This window comes from Ostrinia furnacalis, unplaced genomic scaffold (genome assembly GCF_004193835.3).
Source record: "Ostrinia furnacalis isolate ACB-3 unplaced genomic scaffold, ASM419383v2 OfSCF2847, whole genome shotgun sequence".
In the NCBI taxonomy this organism is placed as follows: domain Eukaryota; kingdom Metazoa; phylum Arthropoda; class Insecta; order Lepidoptera; family Crambidae; genus Ostrinia; species Ostrinia furnacalis.
Window position 1 is genome coordinate 333,603 of NW_021133086.1, and position 19,397 is coordinate 352,999.

At 36.1% G+C, this 19,397-nt stretch overlaps 3 protein-coding genes across 3 annotated transcripts; 2 read left to right on the plus strand and 1 right to left on the minus strand.

Annotated features, from left to right (window-relative positions):
• The first annotated feature begins 968 nt into the window (after positions 1-968).
• On the plus strand, positions 969-7,034 carry LOC114356660 (lipopolysaccharide-induced tumor necrosis factor-alpha factor). Its single transcript, XM_028309953.1, has 3 exons — positions 969-1,816; positions 3,307-3,607; positions 5,432-7,034. Exons 1-3 carry the CDS (start codon positions 1,804-1,806, stop codon positions 5,535-5,537), a joined length of 420 nt encoding a protein of 139 aa, XP_028165754.1. The 5' UTR covers positions 969-1,803; the 3' UTR covers positions 5,538-7,034.
• Positions 6,963-9,636, minus strand: LOC114356661 (cell death-inducing p53-target protein 1 homolog). The gene is made up of 3 exons (XM_028309954.1): positions 9,356-9,636; positions 8,650-8,842; positions 6,963-7,558 (listed from the first exon to the last, which is right to left on the minus strand). The coding sequence occupies exons 1-3, from the start codon at positions 9,369-9,371 to the stop codon at positions 7,444-7,446; spliced, it is 324 nt and encodes a 107-aa protein (XP_028165755.1). The 5' UTR covers positions 9,372-9,636; the 3' UTR covers positions 6,963-7,443.
• Positions 9,637-10,879: 1,243 nt separating this feature from the next.
• IntS8 (integrator complex subunit 8) lies at positions 10,880-18,318 on the plus strand. Its single transcript, XM_028309938.1, has 9 exons — positions 10,880-11,171; positions 11,353-11,562; positions 11,730-11,827; positions 11,939-12,069; positions 13,448-15,044; positions 15,346-15,508; positions 16,034-16,379; positions 16,931-17,174; positions 17,644-18,318. Exons 1-9 carry the CDS (start codon positions 11,054-11,056, stop codon positions 17,881-17,883), a joined length of 3,147 nt encoding a protein of 1,048 aa, XP_028165739.1. The 5' UTR covers positions 10,880-11,053; the 3' UTR covers positions 17,884-18,318.
• The last annotated feature ends 1,079 nt before the right edge of the window (positions 18,319-19,397 follow it).

The following is a 19,397-nucleotide window of genomic DNA, read 5'->3' on the forward strand; positions in this document are numbered from 1 at the left end:
CCACCCGGGTAAAAACCCACATGAGGGTAAAAACCCAATAAAAACCCGTTTCATTCCACCCGTGGGTGTTTTCACCGGGTGAAAACAAATAATTTTATAATTATTTCAATTGGTATCTTTTCTTTATTTTTATTGAATTTTTCTCATTTAAGTTTATTAATTAATAAGGGGTAGTATTTAAACGAGTGACTGTAAATTTATGTTGTAAGTGTCAAACATAATTAATGTGGGCTAAAGAATTACTAAGTGAGCGACTGAGTGCGAGTGACGAAAAATCAAAAGAACAGCAACTTACAAAAAAGAATTGAGTTCCTTAAAATACAAAATGAGAAGCTTCATAATATTTNCTGGACTAACATCAAAATCTTGAAATGCGTTCGTTAGAATTCCCTCGAAACCTATTTTCCATTTTTGCCGAATCTTCAGCTTCAGTTGCTGCATGGTTGTTGGATTATAAAAGTATACTCTATTCTTAAGGTAACACCACAAAAAGGAGTTTTCTAGAGTGAGATCAGGGCTTCCTGGTGGCCAGGATATGTCACCCCTGCCTAAAAATTTTTTTTTGTGGGAACGTGTCTCTTACCATCTAAATGCTCTCATTTGAAGTGTGACACGTAGCCCAATCTTGATGAAACCAAGTGCTCCTGTCATAGCCTTGCGAATCTTTCCACTTTGAAATCAAAAAGCTTTTCAGTATGCCAGTATAGCGCTCTCAAAAATTTATCCTTTCGATTCAACAAACCAATTAAGCAGGGGTGAAATTTAGTTGCCACTAAGAAGCCCTAATCTCATTCCAGCAGACTTCTTTTTGTGAGGTTACATTATGAGCAGAGTATACTCTAAAAATCCAAAAACTCTGCAGCATTCATCCATCCTGAATCTATTTCAAGGTAACTCTTACGAAAGTTTTCCATAATTTTTATGTATGTTGACTGAATGTTGTAAACGTCAAGGGAATCACATGTACGATGAAATTTAAAAAAGAAAGTAAATTTAAAGATAAATTGCATGAAATTTCCTTTAAGTTACAATGGTTAAAGTTTTACAAAAATTTACAGTTTTCGTTTCCTTACATTTTCAAAAGTGAACTTTCTTCTGGGCCACCCTGTACTTTGAATTAATTTATATTATTAGTTCTTGTAAAACTCTTGCACATTTAACTGGGTAAAAAACAGTCATGAAATCAAATATAAACAGTTATAAAATATGAACGTGACAGTTAATAGTTTGGATGCTACGAGTATGATTCTATAAATCCAATAGTAAGCAGTGCTCTACTTACAGCATAGTTGGCTCACATTCTCATACTCTACGTACTTACTGAAAATAATACAAATTAATTCTAATTTCAGGCTTTGAAGTTTCATAACGTGAAGAAAATATTACATTAATGATAAATAAAAAGAATGAACGGCTCTAATTACGAGTGTTTAGTGCATAGTTTGAAGGATTTCATTATGCCGCAAAGTTGTATACAGCTGTTGAACACGAAAACATTTATGTTACGTGTCAGAGTAATTTTGCGTCTCTATCGCACTCGAAGTTGGAAAAGTTTGCGTCTCTCTCCCGCGTGACGCAATGCGCTCGCGCAGTAATCCGCGGTGCATTCACTCGGACCGTAAACTGCGCGAGATCACAACGTAGGTAACATCATTTCTCTATAGTGACAACTGACAATCGATTATTTAGTTCGTGATCTACAAAAAAAGTTTATCTGTTTCATAACCGTGTCTAAAACGCCAGTGACGTGCACAGTGAATATTTGTGGCAATAAGAAATCTGCGCGAAGGTTAAAGTTTTGCAATGGACGCGACTAGTAAGTAAACTGGTTTTAATATTATGTTTAATCATCGTTTACCTAATCAAGCATTCAAAAACAGTGTTTTTCCATGTAGGTACATCGAAGATAGTTTGATGCGGTATACAATATTTCCTAATAAAAACCCAAACATCTTATATTAGGTATGTGGTAAAATATAATAACTATGCGGTACATTTAAAATTAACATTCTCAATTTTCTTTCAGGTGAATTTTTTCAATAAGAAACGTATGTTCTGGATATACAAGTATTCGGCATTTTAAATGAGAAAAGACGCTAATAATTATGTTATCTTTTTTTAATTAATGCATTATTAATGCTTAACAATTTGAAATGCTAATTAGAAAACTCATACCGAACGATAGAGCATCAATATTTTTCAGGCACCCGCATAACTTACTTAATAGTTTTCTTTTTAAATACAATACGTCCATGGATATTCTTGTGTATAGTTCTTTACAAATCTAAAAATAGTCATTTTAGAAACCTACGTAACTTTTGCCTAAACACATAAGAGATAACATCTTCCTTCTACATTTCTGTAAAAATGGTAATCCAGAAGTGATGTAACGCGCGTAATCAATAACTTCTCGGAGTTACAATAGTCCAAAAGTTAATAAGACTACCAAATCGTTAAGCAAAATCATCCAGCCTATCACTTTCGATTCTCGCAAAACCTTGTGAGTTACGCCCTAAATACTGCGTTCTTATTTCGACATAGCAGTTCATAATCGCTTCTTAGATTCAACCAAAACCTCAGCTCATGGCCTCCACATGGAATTTAATTGATATTTGCCTTTGTCTCTAGCGCACTCATCTATTTTGCATCAACGTCTTTGTCTATATGACACTACATTCAAGGGCTGATGTAATAACAAGAAATAAGCTACATATCATTACCTTATATTATTATTACGTCTGCGTATCATTATTATAATTACGAGTATGATCGCAATTTTACAAGGGATTACCAAGTTTACAAGGGAATTGTTGTTAATCTATTCCAAAGTCTACTTCTATAGCAACTGTTTTTAAAAGTGTATCCGAGATATATCGTACCTATTTCAAGCGTGCACAAAACACAAGCAGAAATAGTTCTCTAAAGTTAAATAAGCGTTTAGAAACTCGTTACAAGTATAACTTTGTTCTTTACGATTAAAATTTCTCTTGACCTGAAATTGAATCGTTCGATTGTCTTTATAATTTTTTTGGTTTCCAACACTGCAATATAAAAATGTTTGGTGTTTATTAGTAACACCTTATGCAATAAAGCAACTTGCAGTCCAAGTGTTAATTGTAACAAAACTGGTAAAAAAACATTTTGAAATTGTTTGTGACTATTTTATGCATAATTTATTTCCTCCTAACCAAGGTTGAATTATTTTAGAAATCACAGAAAAGTATACCTAACTATTACTTTTCAATGTAGGCCCATGGCAAATCGTTAAATAAACAGTACCTTAATGATAATATTTCCAAATTTCAGTGGAAAACAAAATGGGTCTACCCCCACCGTACGAGCAGGCACATCCCAACCCGGCGCCTCCACCATCCTACTTTGGCAGTAACCCTCCACCACCACCGGGTATGGTCATCCCTCCGGCAACCGCTCCTCGAACCACCGTGATCACATCTCCACCTAGCTCCGGCCTAGCCCCAGGAAAACTGGGCCCAGGCCCCACAGGCACCACCTGCGTTACATGCAACAAATCCATAGTAACGCGAGTCGATTACGTACCCAACAATCGGACTCATATAATTTCTGCAGCGCTGTGCGTTCTGGCTGGGTGAGTTTATCAGTTTTCTTTTGTTAATTGTTCGCTGTGGTTGTATAAGTGGAATGCGTTTGTACTATTGTACCTAGTTATCATTTCAGCGAGATGAACTGCTATTAGTACATAAAGGCCCACTATAAAACTCCTCTTATAAAGAAATTGTGTTGATAGATACCGTGAGAAGTTTGGAAATGTTTTATCGTAAAATTAATCAGTGCAGTGTAATCAGAATAAACAATATCACAACTTTATCAGAAGTTCAAAAACCTTAATTCCTTAAAATATAGCAATATTTCTGAGATAGAATATTTATATTTAATGGAATGGAAATCCATAATTTCGTATTTAATGGAATAAGTACAATAAGCACGCAAGTTACATCACATGTAATTAAACAATGTGCAAAGAATCTAATAACTCAAGTTAATCAAACATTGTTTTAACGTATATTACAATATTGTTCTAATGCAATAACGTTATCAATGTTTTGATTTGATATCAATCGTCGACAGATGAACCAACTCTGTTGAAATCCCTACAGGTCACCGACGCAATCGGTCCTGATAAATGCGCATGAATACATACTCATTCTAGAATGACGTATTTGGTTGCCTCGATCGTAAATAAAAGCAAAGACTTCCATTTAAATGAGTACCATGTACAATAAAACATTCATGCAAAACTGACCACCCAAGTTGGCTCTACGTAGTTCTATACTACTAGCTAGTTACTTTGAAGTCATCGCTGTTCAAAAAATGAATTGATTGATGTGAATTAATTAGTTGAAGGACAGTCGACATCAAAAATATCTACAGAGAACTCAAATATTTAACTTAAGGTGTACTGGAACTGTTTATACGATAAATATACTAACTTTATACACGTTTGTATTGTAAAAATCCCGAACTTTGCAACAACTAAGTATTAAGAAATAATATTTTGAGCACTATAGTAAAACCCATTACTCACGTGTCAATCTTAACTTATATCAGATTTAAACCTGTGAATGGTAGAGTTAACTAACCACAGCCTTAAATATTGTTTTACGCTCGAATTTTAAGTGTCGTTTCATGATACGCCTAAAACTGTAATTTTTGCTGTCGACTGTACTATTTGCTAATGCACCAAGCAATGTCTTTGACGTACACACAACGAGTTGGCAACAGAATGCAAACCAAAGATGTCGAAACCATCAATATTCACTTAACGTGCCGGCCTAGACCGCCGAGAAACTTGTAGAGTTCAACAAAGATCAATCTTTCCGTCACGATCTGCTGAATATTTCCAGTTATTGTTGGTTACAAGATATTTTGAATTAGAAATTATACCTAGAAGACAAAAGCCTTACAAAAATTCAGAGAATTCTTGTGTAAACTCTATGTTATTTGAATTTAAGAGTAATGGGACCACAACTTCTTTTTTTTAGTTGAACATTTTAGAAAAGTTTGCCTACTTTGTAATTTTTTATTATTACACATAACATTAATTACTTATGACGATATCATTAACGTTAGTGCGTTAACTAAGCCGGATACTCAAATCGACGCTGCGTACCTACAAATTTCATAATTTAACAATTATTTCCGGGTAAAAACGTAGAGTCAATCACGTATTCACCTTGAAATTTATATGTATAGTAGTTTTGATGCTTCAGATATGATAGTCTTTTAATTTTAGTTTTAATTTAGGTATTTCAAGTTTAGTTACAATACGAGTGTTATCAAGCGTGAATTAACCTGGCTGTCCGAAAATAAATAAGGCTTTAGAGATACGTGATAGGGACGTAACGTCAGATTCCACAACTCATCCTACAAAAAAGTGTTTTTTTTTTTTCAGATGTTGTTGCGGCTGCTTCGTCCCCTACTGCATGAGGTCTTGTAAAACCGCCAACCACTACTGCCCGAACTGTCAAGCGTTCGTCGGGACGTACATTCCTTCGTGACTATCTTGTCGTTGCAAAAAATGATCTCGATTCGATCTCAGATGCTGTACCCACGTGTGACGTAACTCTGCCGGGCTAGGATGATGCGCACCGTGATAAAATCTTATCGATGATTTTTGACGACAAATGTATGGGCTTATCGCGTAAAATCGATAAAATGGTGCGAAAGAGCTTATCGCGGTGCGCATCCTAGGCCTACTGATCTTGTATGATTTGTCACATGCCTCAAGTAGGTACGTTTTGTGGCACATCATATACAATTTTGTAGCAAAATAGCTGTTATTACCACTACATAAGATGCCACAATGTTTAGCTTGATTTGTTGTCCTCTGTACTAAGCAAATACGAGTAGTCAAGATAGGTTGAAACACATCACTTATGTAGGTACAGCATCTAAGGCGTTTATAAAACATCACGTATAAAACATAGTAATATTTTTGTAAATATCTTTAGAGTATATTTTATTATTAAGTTTACCCCACATAATTATATGTCAAAATAAGAATGATTAAACCTTGTGGTTTAATTTCTATACATTTTTACAGATTACATTTTTTATAAAGAACTGATGATACTTTGCCCCTATATTTCTTGCCTTCTGGTAATGGAAACTTTTTCTATGGCAATTCAGTTATAGGTTTTCATTCTAAAAATTTAGATAGGTACGACTGAAAAACAAACTGGTGCGGCGTATTTGCGGAAAACGCGTTTGAGATCGTCTCAAAAGATAATAAATTAAAGATAAAAAATGCACGCTATAAGGTGATAAAATGATATTTTCAACTTATGTTTTCATATAGTGGTGTTTGTATACCTAGATAAGTAAGCATGTAATCGAACTCATTCTTCATTCAATGAATAAGCAGAGTATGTATTGTTATTTTAATATCAATAAAATGAGTGGACCAGTTCAAAGTACCTATGTAAGTAGGTATAATATTTTTTCAACTCAGTGGTGCCTCCATTTTCCCTATTGGCTTACCTACGTCAAAGTAGTCGTCATTGTAGAGTCATTAAACCTACCGCACTAGATTACTACCGTGATTTAACTTTTAAGTTGTTTAAAAAAATATTTATTTATAATTTTTGGTGTTATAAAATAATTTAGATTTTTTATTGATAAAATTTTCATTTTAATCATATAATTATTTTGTTAATATTCGAACATTCGTTGTTAATTCGACCGCACCGCTCACTCGTGAGCCTCGAACGATAAGTTTTGATTGTAACCAGTTTATCTGCAGTAAACTAAGTTCAGTTTATTTTATATAAATCATAAATGCAAAAAAAAACGAATACAATTGTGATGAAGTTCATTTACTCGACATTGTGGTACGAAAAACTTGTGCAGTCGACCTGAATTCCCGCCTAGATTGTAATAACCAACTTCTAGCATACTTGTAATCTCATTTTATACGGTACATCTATGTAAATAGTTAAAATAGTTATAAGTTTTTTGTAAAACTTATTAATTGTTAAGTATGCAAACGACTGTAAACGATTACAAGCTTTATGGAAAGGAAATAAAATATTTAAACTACAATCATATTTTTACTTTCATAGATGTTAAAAAACTATACACGGTAGATAGTCTACATGAAAAAAGATTTTCAGATATATGTAGGTATCTGCAAATCTAGGTATTATGTACGATTAATTACTATTCGACTCTATAATATTGTTTTCACTGCTGTTATACCTATCTGTTGGTAAAATACTTAAAAATAATAATATAAGTAGGTAGCCTGTACCTACTTTCCTAAACGTTTTTGATAAAACATAATTCTGTATAAATAAATATGTACTTTGCTTACTTCGGAGGGTACTGAATGAACTTAGGTTACTAAGTACTTGTATGTAGTAACAGACCTATTTTAAACTTAATAGAAAAATAATTTAAGTTTACTCAAATAATTGAAGTTCTAGTATAAACTCCAAGAAACTTCTTGCATCTTGGGCAATGGTGTTCCACATTTTTCCACCTTTTCACCAAATATGGTGCAATACAGCAACACAGCCACCTGGAAGGAATACGATTTGATTTAATTTTAAATAAGCACTTGAAACTGTTAGACAAGTAAGTAGTTGAAAATATTTTTATTTTTAAAATTTAACCATCACTTAACTATCAAAACATCGGTTATAAGCTATTGTAATTTCCAAGTGATTATACATTGTGAAAATGCGAACCTAAAGTAAATGAGCAGTGAGTGAGAGTTGTGAATTAAAATATCTAAAATCCATTACTATTCATGCACCATAACAAATGTAATGCAACTCGACTATAATAATGAGTCTTTACAATGGACTCTACCCAAAAATAGCACCAATAATGTACATTGGCCATCCTAATTAGGATAAATGGACAAAAGTCAGACGCACAAACGCAAAAAAATAATTGTACTGTACCAATCCGGTATATCAGTCCAAAAATCATATTGGTCAATCTTCGTATCAGAATCTAAAGAGCATGCAGTACCTACATTATTTGCGTAGCCTCGTAGCCTCCAAACCTACATAAGCTTTGAATTCGTCCATAACCCAGTAATCAAATACCGCCGCTGACACATATGATCGATGTAATGATGTAAATACCCATCAAAACGTAATAATACGAGCCAACAACAGGACATCCGTACTGTTTATTGGCACTGCCAACTTGCCAGTGATACGTAATTAAATTAGAATGTATGGATAAGTTGTTAGCGAAATAATAGATTCGCAACGGGAGAGCCTGAAAGTAAGTTCCTACTTACTTGTCTGTTGCCTGCCTTTGTTTACAACCAAAACCATCCCGCATACGTGAAAAATGAAAGGTAGGTAAGTAAGACACACAATAAATCGTATTTCTATCGTATCCTTAAATTCTTAATGGTTCAATAGTGTCTGACGCCCGTATTCACAAACATTACTATGATCACAGGGTCATACTAGGGCCACCAGTCACAGAGCTCTATTCAGCGCTGTGCGTTCGATTTGCTGCTTCACTTATAGCAAGCATCGTTTGTAAATACGGGTTAGTCTTACTTAACGATGCCAACGGGATGAGTGGAAATGATCTTATTCTACTATGCCGGAACAACCCTAATCTATTACCTAATTTACCACTTACCAAAAGAGGATTCCCATAATAACGGCAACAATATGCGTGATCCTTGCATTCTTGTATGAGGCCCTGGTCATGATATCTTCTTGGCAGTGGGGGCAGCGAATGCCCACTGGCTCAGAACCGACCTGTAGCAGGTCCAACTCTATCTCGCTCACATTGGAGCTCTGTCCAATCTGGTGATACGTGCTTGACTCCACTGGAAATTTTATTCGGATTAATTCGGAAAACCAAGGATAGTTTTCAGGAAAACAAACAAAATATGTTTCGTATTGTAGAGTTCAGATCAGTCAAGTTCTTCAGGCTTCCTGACCGTAGGTCATCTTCACAAATAGTGTGTCTCAGAAAACGTATCAAGGAGACTCCCGTTATATTATATTAGTCCAAATAAAATAACGCGAAAATGAATTGCATACTATCTATTTATTACCTTATGAGCACAGAATACTTGAAAAAAGGTAATTATGAACGCCTGCATAATATAGCTCTTTATTTTTACGGGGATACTTACTTTTGTGACTAATCTGTGAACTACACAAGATACCTACTTAAACACAAGAGTTTATGAGCCCTTGTCCGTCATTCTTACTAATTAGCACATCCTGTGCATGAGTGAGTTAAACGAATCCTTGACTATTCTATTAGGAGTAAAAACTTGCATTCTTAAATATTTTACTTTAATGATTTATTATTATAATATTTACTGACTTACTTTTTGTCATTTGCATAATGTTAGTACTTTACACTGTCACACATAAATACGTTATCACCACACCACGTCAGTGTTACGTACCTACTTATAACTTGGCAAAAAGTTATTTGTCTCTACCGCACTAAACTCCGTGTCAACTTCACTAACACACCGTGAAATAAGTATTAGTCGATAGTTTATTTGTTACTTGTAAATAATATTTCACAACTTTGTTTCATATAAAACTACTTGATACTACGAATGAGATCTTTATTGTGAGTAATAACGATAACACCGTCGATATTGAATAGATAACGTTTAGCATGTACTTAGTAGGTCATTTTGGTCGTCAGTAGGTAAGTACTAACCTAAACATCTGTTCACAAATAGATACTTTTATCAGATAATAAATTGTACTATAAATAAAACCAAGTAGTATATTTCACTGTAAGTGCAGCTCTATACCGATACATTACACCGTTCGCACCTGTAAGTAAGTAAATAGGCAAAGAATTAAAGCCAAATAAATAATACTGTATACTATAAATTTTATTAATTTAACATTAATGTGTTAATGAAATTTTCATTCCCTTGTTAATCTAATAATTTAGTACATACCTACTAATCCTACATTAAAGTTTACTCATAATGTGGTGTACTGGGTTCGATTCCAGTGGCTCAAAGAGAAGACAATACGACAGCAAATGAAACATATGCTATTACATATATTATATTATTAACCATGTTATTAACATTATAGACACAGAGAAAATAAGTAATTACTGCTTCGTGATTAATTCTAGGCATAAGTATTTAACTACTACGACGAGTATTTGGGTCATAAAAAATCTTGCTGTACCTATTTTATAAGTAGGTCATCATCATCATCATCATCTCAACCATAGCATAGGACGTTCACTGCTACACATAGGCCTCCTCCCCCAATGCTTTCCGTGCTATAAGTTGGTACTTAAAATAATTTATTAGCAATTAAATAGGTATTCGTTATTATTTTGAGATTGTCGGATCAGTCTATCGAACAGGGCGGGACATTTATTTATCTCTACAAAGACTTCTTGAAAATTAACTTAAATGTTTACTTACTGTAAATTATGATTGTTTTCATTTGTTTTCCTACGCTGATGCATATTTACGAATAGGTACGTAATGGTTAATAATCCACTATTAATATAAATATAAGGTACTAAACATTAATAAAAAAAATATTAAAAATTACAAATGCTATTCGCATTCGCTCTCACGGCTTCTCTTTCCCGCCAAGAAAAGAAGTTAAGTTTTTTTTTAAATGACAGTTCACGCAGTTTCGTTTAACAAAAATATTTCTGTGTGTATCATTCACTATACATTATTTGTCACCGCTAAGTATGTTTAAAGAAGTATAATAATATAATAGAGACAACGAAGTAATTGAATTTTTATAATAATTATAATAATAAAACATAACACTGGCTTTATTTATGTGAAAACCGAACGAAGCGAAGCCATATTTTTATTTAAAAAAGACTTCCAAACGTCAGTGTCACTGTCAAATCTGTCAAAGTCGTCAACTGAGCGAGCGAGCACGTAAATTTGGATTTGTGTTGATGTTGATTAAAAATATTCGCCAAAAATATATAATTTCATAAGGGGTATCGTATATAAATTAGAGCATAATATGTACTAAATCCCTACTAAAAAGTTATTTCGTAATTTGCAACAATGGACGTGGACTTACTCAGGCCGGGCACTGTGCCCATATCTCCTGACACTATTTTGTGGTTTGAATTCCTTCTTGACCCAAACCTTTTGAAGAAGCACCTTAGCAAGCCGAATCCAGGTAATTCCCGATATTATGCTTGAATATTAAGATGGAAAGTAACATAACCTTCTATGTAAACAACAGCTAAACTGTTTCTTTCGGAGCCGCCAAATCTGGTTATTTTCTATTTAGGTACTCATAGTAAAGTGACTTTTAACCATTTGTCTCAGTGGTAACACAAATTTTCTCCCACTTTCAGAACCATCAGCGTTTGATTTGATTGAAGAATTCTTGTCAGTTGACACAAAGAATCCCAATTCAAAACCAACAAGTGAGCGAGTGGTGGAACTCGATACACCTCCAAGTCCTGATGCATTAACAATTGCAACGCCAGTAGAATATTCCAGAAAACAACTTGCTCTTAAGATACTGGCACTAAAAATAGCATCTACCCTTCGCTGGAACTTAGGTCAGTATGTGTAATCTTATAGGGATCTTAAAAATATTGTTGTTTATTTTCTTTTCATCAAAAAATATACATAATTACTTCTCCAAAAAGTTGATCATTTAGTTTATATTTTAATGACTTGGTGTCACATGAAATGTATGTGCTATTCGTTATTGTTTTGTCCGCAGATATACTTGAAACAAAGCTGCCACCCCAAATTCAACAGCAACTCATGCAAGATCTGGTCTACATGGCCACTGATGGTTCCTTTTCTGTACCACCAACGGTAACTTACATTTTAATACACTTGTAGTTTGCTGATTTTTACCAGTTCCTTAAAATATCGTTTACAGTAAACCATATTGTCCATAACCATGTCAAACTTTAATTATTTCAGGAAATAAGTCAAAACCTCCTTCAGCAACCTCAAGTCCAATTTGCACTTACTTTATACCACAGATGGGTGCTAAGATTTCCAGTCAAATCTGCTCTGCATGCTAAGTCAAATAAGATGGCTTTCATGCATATGTAAGTAACAATGCAAGATCTTGACATTGATACGTGGGACACTATTTAAGTTGTGAGCCTAACTATGAAAACAAAGTAGTTTATTATTAAAATGGTATTGATTGCGTTTATTGGTATTGTCTTTCATGATTTATGTACTTTTTAATGTGTCCGAAACACTTTTCATAGCATTTTTTCCACTCAGCTTGAGGCACCTCCAAAGCATGGTTTTTGACCGCACCGACAGTTGCTTCTGGCTACATAAATCGCTGTTCACGCATTTAATTTTAATATATGGGTACCAAAAGAAGTGTTTAGATTCCAAGCAAGAATTTTGTAGCGTTGGACCTGTTTATTTCATATTTTGAGTGTTCAAATAGTCAGTTGTTTGACGAGACGTGTAAAAGCTCACATTTTCTTCCCGAATGGCGATTCGACTATGCTGGTCAGTTTCCCTTATTAAACTGAAGTCTTTTGAAAAAAAGTGGCTGTTTACTATTAAGAATTAACCATTCTAAATTTCTCTTGTGACGTTTCTGTCATATAATCGGATATTTCGGAAAAATAGGCGACCGTAAGTTTCTAAGTGTTCCGAGCGCATGGGACTTTTGTTGGAATTGGTTCATCTTAAAATACCTCCATATTTGATAGCTGTTTATTTTCAGGATCATTATGCATAGATCCTTAATTCGTCAACTGTCACAATTTTAAAAACGGCTTTTAAAGCTTTTTAAACGTATTTATCAAACATTTCCAAGGACTAAACGACACAAGCGTCCGATTGAGCGTTTGAAAAATTTTGTAACATCCAGCGAGAAAAAAACGTATTAACCATAATATGGTCATACAATATTTTATTACTGCTAGTGGAATTAATGCCTGGGATTATCTCAATCCTACGATATATCACATGACGAGGTTTCTCTTCCATTTTTCTGACAACATCAATGTTTTCCGCCACTATTAGTCATTTTGGACGACTTTCGCAAAGTTCACTGGTGAGCCAATGACATACAATATTATACTTCTTAAACTAGCGTTTTACAATGGTAAAGGACAGATATTTATCACCAAAAGTGAAATTTAGCTGACCGCTTCAGTTTTGTATTGATTAACCACGTCGAAAGTCATAATAAATCTTCGCACGAAAATTTCCGCAAGTCAATTCCATGTTTTTGTAGTCAAGATAATTTTCAATTCAATGTTAATAATACAAAACGTGCTCAAATGATAAAAAGTTTTGAATAAGGTTGTAGTCAAAAATGTCAAACTTTTCATTAAACGTATCAGATGTCGTCTAACAACACGTTATGTTGTCGAGGCTCACAACTTAAATAGTGCCCTAGTATTCTTACTACAGTACCCAGATTCCGATTTATAAAATTCTATTCATCCACAGGCCTGGGATTCAAGCTGACAGTGCATTTACTCCCCTAAATCAAAACTTTGAAAAAATTCTGAGGATGTCTGAAGTTTCCAGAATGCAAAGTATCAGATACTTGGAAGACATGCTAGCATTTTATGAAATACCACCAAATGCAGCTCGGAGAGAATCAAGGAAAATCAAAATACCAGACATGGAAACTTTTGTTACTCTTACCGAAGATGAAGATGACATGACTCATGATTGGAATGCAGGGGACATCATCATAAGCCAATATGAATTTGCCATGCAAATACACTATGACTTGTGCTATAACTACTTCTTTTATGGACAGCATGATATGGCAAGAAAACATAGTCTTGGCTGCAAGGAAAATTCAGCACTGCTGGAAAGAGAAGTTTCACTCTATGGCTACGGCCCACACAAGACTGTGCCTTGGGGAGAATTATATTATGCAAGCATGACTAAAGAAGAAATACTCGGTTACATAAGAGCTCTAAACCTTGGGCATGATGTGCTAAATGAAGAACCTTCCCTATTGCAAAAGCTTCAAGAATCGGTTGCAAACCACTACACTGGAATTATTGCAGTCTTACAGGCAGACAATCTTGCCAGAGAGATACCAATGGTACACAGGCAAGTTGTTGAACTGGATATTCAAGGATCTGCATCAAGTGGGGCCTTTACTGTGGCCAGGGACTTACTAAATAGAGTATCGGCGTTAAATGCGGTCCGATATGCGTTAGAAGGCGGAATCCCTTCCACTCATCCAGATTTTATCAATAAGTTTAAAATAGTTGGTATAAAATTCTTTGATCTTCTATTCTGGGCATTTGCTCCAGTGTTAATGTCTAATCTTTCTGAAGGGGACTGGAAAAACCTCAGGATATTTTTCCTCCATTTGGCGACGTCACAATGTAGAATTCCAATAGAAAGAATAGATGAGTATCTAAAGAAACATGTCGGCGAAGCGGCCGACAGCATTAGAAGAAAACTGATATCAGATGAACATTTGCGCACAATTTTAAATGATGCACTGAATAATGATGATGAGAACATGGAAATTCCTCAGGAATTGTTGACTGATGACTGGGAGACTCCAGATTTTGAGTGCAAGTCAGTGCCGGAATTGGAGATGGGTAGACTGAAGAAGCGGCTGATCGAAGCGTCGACAGCGGACGATGTGCGAATGTGTTTGGTTAAGTTAGCTATGATGTCGCCGGCGTCGCCTCTCTGGAAGTTGAGTCCGTCGTGGAAACCTGCGGGTGGGTTAGGGAATGCTTTAGTGTCTTTACCTAGAGGATTCTTACAAGATTTCGGATACGTAGTGTCTGGGGCCGCAAGAGCGCGTGCCGACGCTGGTTGCGCGCGAACCGCGCTATCCCTCCTCTCAGTATTAGAAGGCGAGGCCCGAAGCCAGCTCGGAGGTGGAAGCGATCCTAACCTGTACCGCCTTTGCCGGCAACTATCTTGGGAAGTTCTGCTGCTGCAAGTGAATGTGATGCTGAGCGAGTGGCCTCATCATCGATTGAATCTGTCTGCGTTGGCCAACAAGTGCAAAGCTTGTATTGCCGCTGCGAATTCAAACGATGGTATCGTTCCGCGACCTCAGGTAAATATTGTTTTTCCCTTGCAATCTCTGTAACCTTGATATCGTCGTCGAAAACCTCGTAAGGCGTTTTTACCACTCGCATTTAATGTAATAAGTAAGAAAACCTCTTAACGCACATTTTGAACTCACCTAAATTCGAATGGGATGATTGTAGTGCCACCTATCGCGTTCAATGAAATCCTCGTAAAATATTCAGGAGACGGTTTTTGTCTCTCCTGACAAAATTTGTTTTCGGTACTCCCGAGGTTTTCACTCGTCAACGATGATATGTCCATATTACCATCTATGTATATTTCCTTAGGTAATAGAAGCATGTTGGTGCTGCCTAGTGAATTCATGCGAGTGGGAGGGCGCGACGGCGGTGACCGGGCCCGGCGAACTTGCGGCGGCTTTATGCGCCGCGTGCATAGAGCTGCAGCGAGGCAAAGCTACTCGAAAATTCCCTAGACTGTTGTGGGACTATGGTGAGTGTACATCAATCGATTGTTTAAAAGTAATATCACAGGAATTGGAATACTATTTATGATATGAGAAAGTCGAGTTCAAGAGCACCAAAATGCAATAATAGTAAAGTAATAGTAAAATAATAACAAATTTCTTTTCTGCTCAACCCAAAGGTAAACTGGTCGAGAATGCTTTAGTGCATTAAGTTCAAATTTATTTTGGCATTAAAGTTATAAATAAATAAATAAAGCGATAAAAGAGATCATCATCACCATTTCAGCCATAGGACGTCCACTGCATAGGTCTCCCCCAATTCTTTTCATGTTGATCGATTGATAGCGGCCTGCGTCCAGCGCTTCCCTGCTACCATTATGATGTCGTCGGTCCACCTTGTAGGTGGACGTCCCACGCTACGTTTTCCGGTAAAAGAGATACACAGCTTTTGTTATACAGATTTTGATATGCCCTCTATACCCTGAATGTGTAACTTTAAAGGAACCTAGCTATTAAGATACTAATTCAGTAATCCTTGTTTTAATTTGCAGCATTATCAGTATACAGCAACGGCAACGCCGGCCCGGTGAAACGTAACGCAGGCGGCATGCCGTCTCATTCCCGCGACACCAACGTAACGGCCGAAGCGCGCAACGCTTTCAACGCTTTCCTCTCCACGCTTCGGGAACCAGTCGCGGTCAGCGTCATGCTATCCTTACTGGCCAAAATACACAACCTACTCATTGATGACGTGGCTAACGAACTAGTGGTCGAATACACTAACTTGTGGCCGACTACTATCTCAAATGTAAACAATTACAACGACAAGTTTGTCCTGGAGTCTCTGACGGATTTGCTCGAGAAATGCTTAACGCTGTACCCGTACAATACTTCGTGGTAAGTGTGATGTTATATTTACAACACAATTACAACTACAGTTTTTGGCGTATAATGTACTGTAGACACTTCAAAGATATGGCTTTCAAAATTTTAATTGCTGTACTTACACTCTTCTTTGACCAAAGCTAAATTGATAAAAAAATTGGTTCTTTATTTTCTTTTATCTATGTCTATACTATATAAACTAATATTATAAAATGCGAAAGTAACTCTGTCTGTCTGTCTGTCTGTCTCGCTTTCACGCCTAAACCACTGAACCGATCTTAAGTGATGAAATTCGGCATAGTTTGAGTCCCGGGAAAGGACATAGGATAGTTTTTATCCCGGTTTTTGAAACAGGGACGCGCGCGATAAAGTTTTTCTGTGACAAACAAAATTCCACGCGGGCGAAGCCGCGGGCGGAAAGCTAGTTATTAATAAGATTTCGCACAGTTACAACCGCTTGTAACTACATTTTTGTACGATATTTCTTCCCAGATTTTGTATTTAAATTCCTTCCCCAAATATAGCTAGCCCTACCACTATTACCACAAGTATTTCATCTGCAGGCTCCGCCTATACGGCGACGTGGAAATGTGCGGGAGTAGATGGAGCGCGGCGCTTCGCCGTTACCTCAGCAGCATGTCAGTGGGCACCTGGCACTTTGCCAAGCGCGCGCCAGACGAGCCGGGGCTCGCGCGGCGGGTCATCCGGTGTTGCCAGTCGCTGTCCGCCCCTACACAGGCCGCTGCGCTCTGCCAGTTGCCAGACGAACCGGAGTACGCGACGGCTTTCAAGTGCCTCGCGGAAAAGGTCAGTGTTACTTTTTTTTTTTTTGAACCATGGGCGTTTATCAATGTTTAGTGGGTAAATATGTTATTTGTTTTGCATCTGGTAACAATTTTTAAAGGGGGAAAACCCCTTTGATATTTTTCTGCACAAAGTTTATTAAAGGGGAATTACCGGTCAATATTATCACCTACCAATTCATACATATCTATACACGACGAATTATTTATATTAGAAACCTAATAATTTCTAAAAGAATTCAAAATACTTTACAAAAAGTCAATTCTCCACAAAAATTACCTTGTTAAAAATATTGAGCATAACTTCAGAGAAAATTTTATACCAAAACTACATGGTCAAAGATGGACTTAATTTCGAGTTTTATCTGTTTTTTAGAATCATACCTCTTACCTCTCGTAATCATATTCATCATTGTTACAATGACATTTCCAAGAAAACTCAAACCCATACATTTCTTCAATCTTTACCACAGACGAACAACGTAGCGGATGCAATGGACGCGTACTACGGTTGTCTATGGGACGGTACTCTCCTGGAAGTGGGCGTGGCCTTGCACGCGCGAAGGGGGGAGGGAGGGCGCCGCGCCCGCGCCACCAAAGCCGCCGGGGCCCTCGAACTAAACGCGAATAACAGCGAAGACATACAAAGAGAGGCCGCTGCTATCAGGAGAGCGAGACTTCTTAGGGCACTCACGAATCAGTATGTTGCGTAATAAGCGGATCAACTTTTAAGCTCATAGCAGACTTATCAACTCAGAAAGGGTTCAACACCGCATCGCCTTTCGCGCGCTGTCAATTGTGAAACAAAGAATACTGACCGCCACGAGTTGATACGGTCACGATCCCTTTCCGGGTTGATAAATGTGCGACGTCTTTAAAACAGGACACGGGTAAAATCGAATGGATGAATTTCAGAATAATGCTTTGTATTTCAAAAATGCTGAATAAAATGTCCAGACCCACTTAATGGCAAGTCGTTCTAACTAAAGATTCTCGTAAACAGCAAAAATAACTATGATAAACTTAAATCGCAAAAACAAGTTTGTGTACATTATGCGAGTACATATTTTACGTCTATTCAATGGTAATTGTCATCTTAATTATGTATAAAAATAACATAAAACTGATGCCTATGGTGATACATACATGAACACTAGTGTAAATTAAGGAAAACAATAAAAAATAATCTCAGGGAAACTATGTTTTATTTAATTTAAAGTAAGTAATAACAACATTACCATTGTAAGTACATAGTCATAGCAAACACATAAGCTATGAAAGTAATTTAATAACCGAACACTCAAGCGAGCACTTACAAAACATGTTTTAACACAGACTTCGTTTCTAATTAAATCGGAGTATTGTTATTATCATTGAAAGGACAATGACCAAAAGTGGTCCAAATATCCACCACCAATGAGACCTATATTGGCTTATAGTCCATTAAATAGAGATTAACTTTCAGTATGGGACGAAAAAAAAATAAGCTGTCAGTAAAAAGGTATGACTGTTTGAAAAATGTAGTAGTTTACGCGCTAATCTCTAGAACTACTGGTCTGATTTGAAAAATTCTTTTTATTATAGATAGCCCATTTATCAAGGATGGTTTTAAGATAAATAACATCACCCAACAACCAATAGGGGTGGAGCAGTAAAGACAAATGTCGTAAAAATGGGAAACATTATTCTAACAATTCTCACGCGTACAAAGTCGTAGGCATAACTAGTATAATATTTAATAAAGTTCATCTATAACCCCGCGCCACATGCGACATGACATAACATGCGTAGATTAGTCCAAAATGTGCAATGGATAGAATGATATCATGAACATTTTTCGGATAAAAAGGAAAAAAACAGACTTTTCATTCAGTCATAACTTTTTACTGACAGCATATTTTTGATTGCGGTTTGGTTATAATGAATCAGTATTTAGTAGACTATTTTACTTCATAGGTCTCGTTAGTGGTGGACATTTGGACCACACTCCATACATTTTTGGTCATTGTCCTTTAAGAAAATGAAACATTAGCTTTCCAGTATTTGTACATATTTGGCACATAGCTTAAAAAACTAGGTATAGTTCTTGCAACTCACGAAGGCGAGTGAGCTTACTTACTTTACTTTACTTATATAATTACTTGTGTGTGTACATGCACATAACGATATAGTCCAGTCATTATAGTAAGTTCACCTCGGAATTCGAGATACCCAGCTGTAAGTCTGT

Bases quoted from the DNA above. Each gene is read 5' to 3' on its own strand.
- LOC114356660 (XM_028309953.1), top strand. The intron at 3,608-5,431 runs GTGAGTTTATCA...TTTTTTTTTCAG, and splicing joins GCGCTGTGCGTTCTGGCTGG to ATGTTGTTGCGGCTGCTTCG.
- LOC114356661 (XM_028309954.1), bottom strand. The intron at 7,559-8,649 runs GTAAGTGGTAAA...TATTCCTTCCAG, and splicing joins ATTATGGGAATCCTCTTTTG to GTGGCTGTGTTGCTGTATTG.
- IntS8 (XM_028309938.1), top strand. From the start codon at position 11,054: ATGGACGTGGACTTACTCAGGCCGGGCACTGTGCCCATATCTCCTGAC. The intron at 11,828-11,938 runs GTAACTTACATT...TAATTATTTCAG, and splicing joins CCTTTTCTGTACCACCAACG to GAAATAAGTCAAAACCTCCT. The intron at 17,175-17,643 runs GTCAGTGTTACT...TCTTTACCACAG, and splicing joins TCAAGTGCCTCGCGGAAAAG to ACGAACAACGTAGCGGATGC.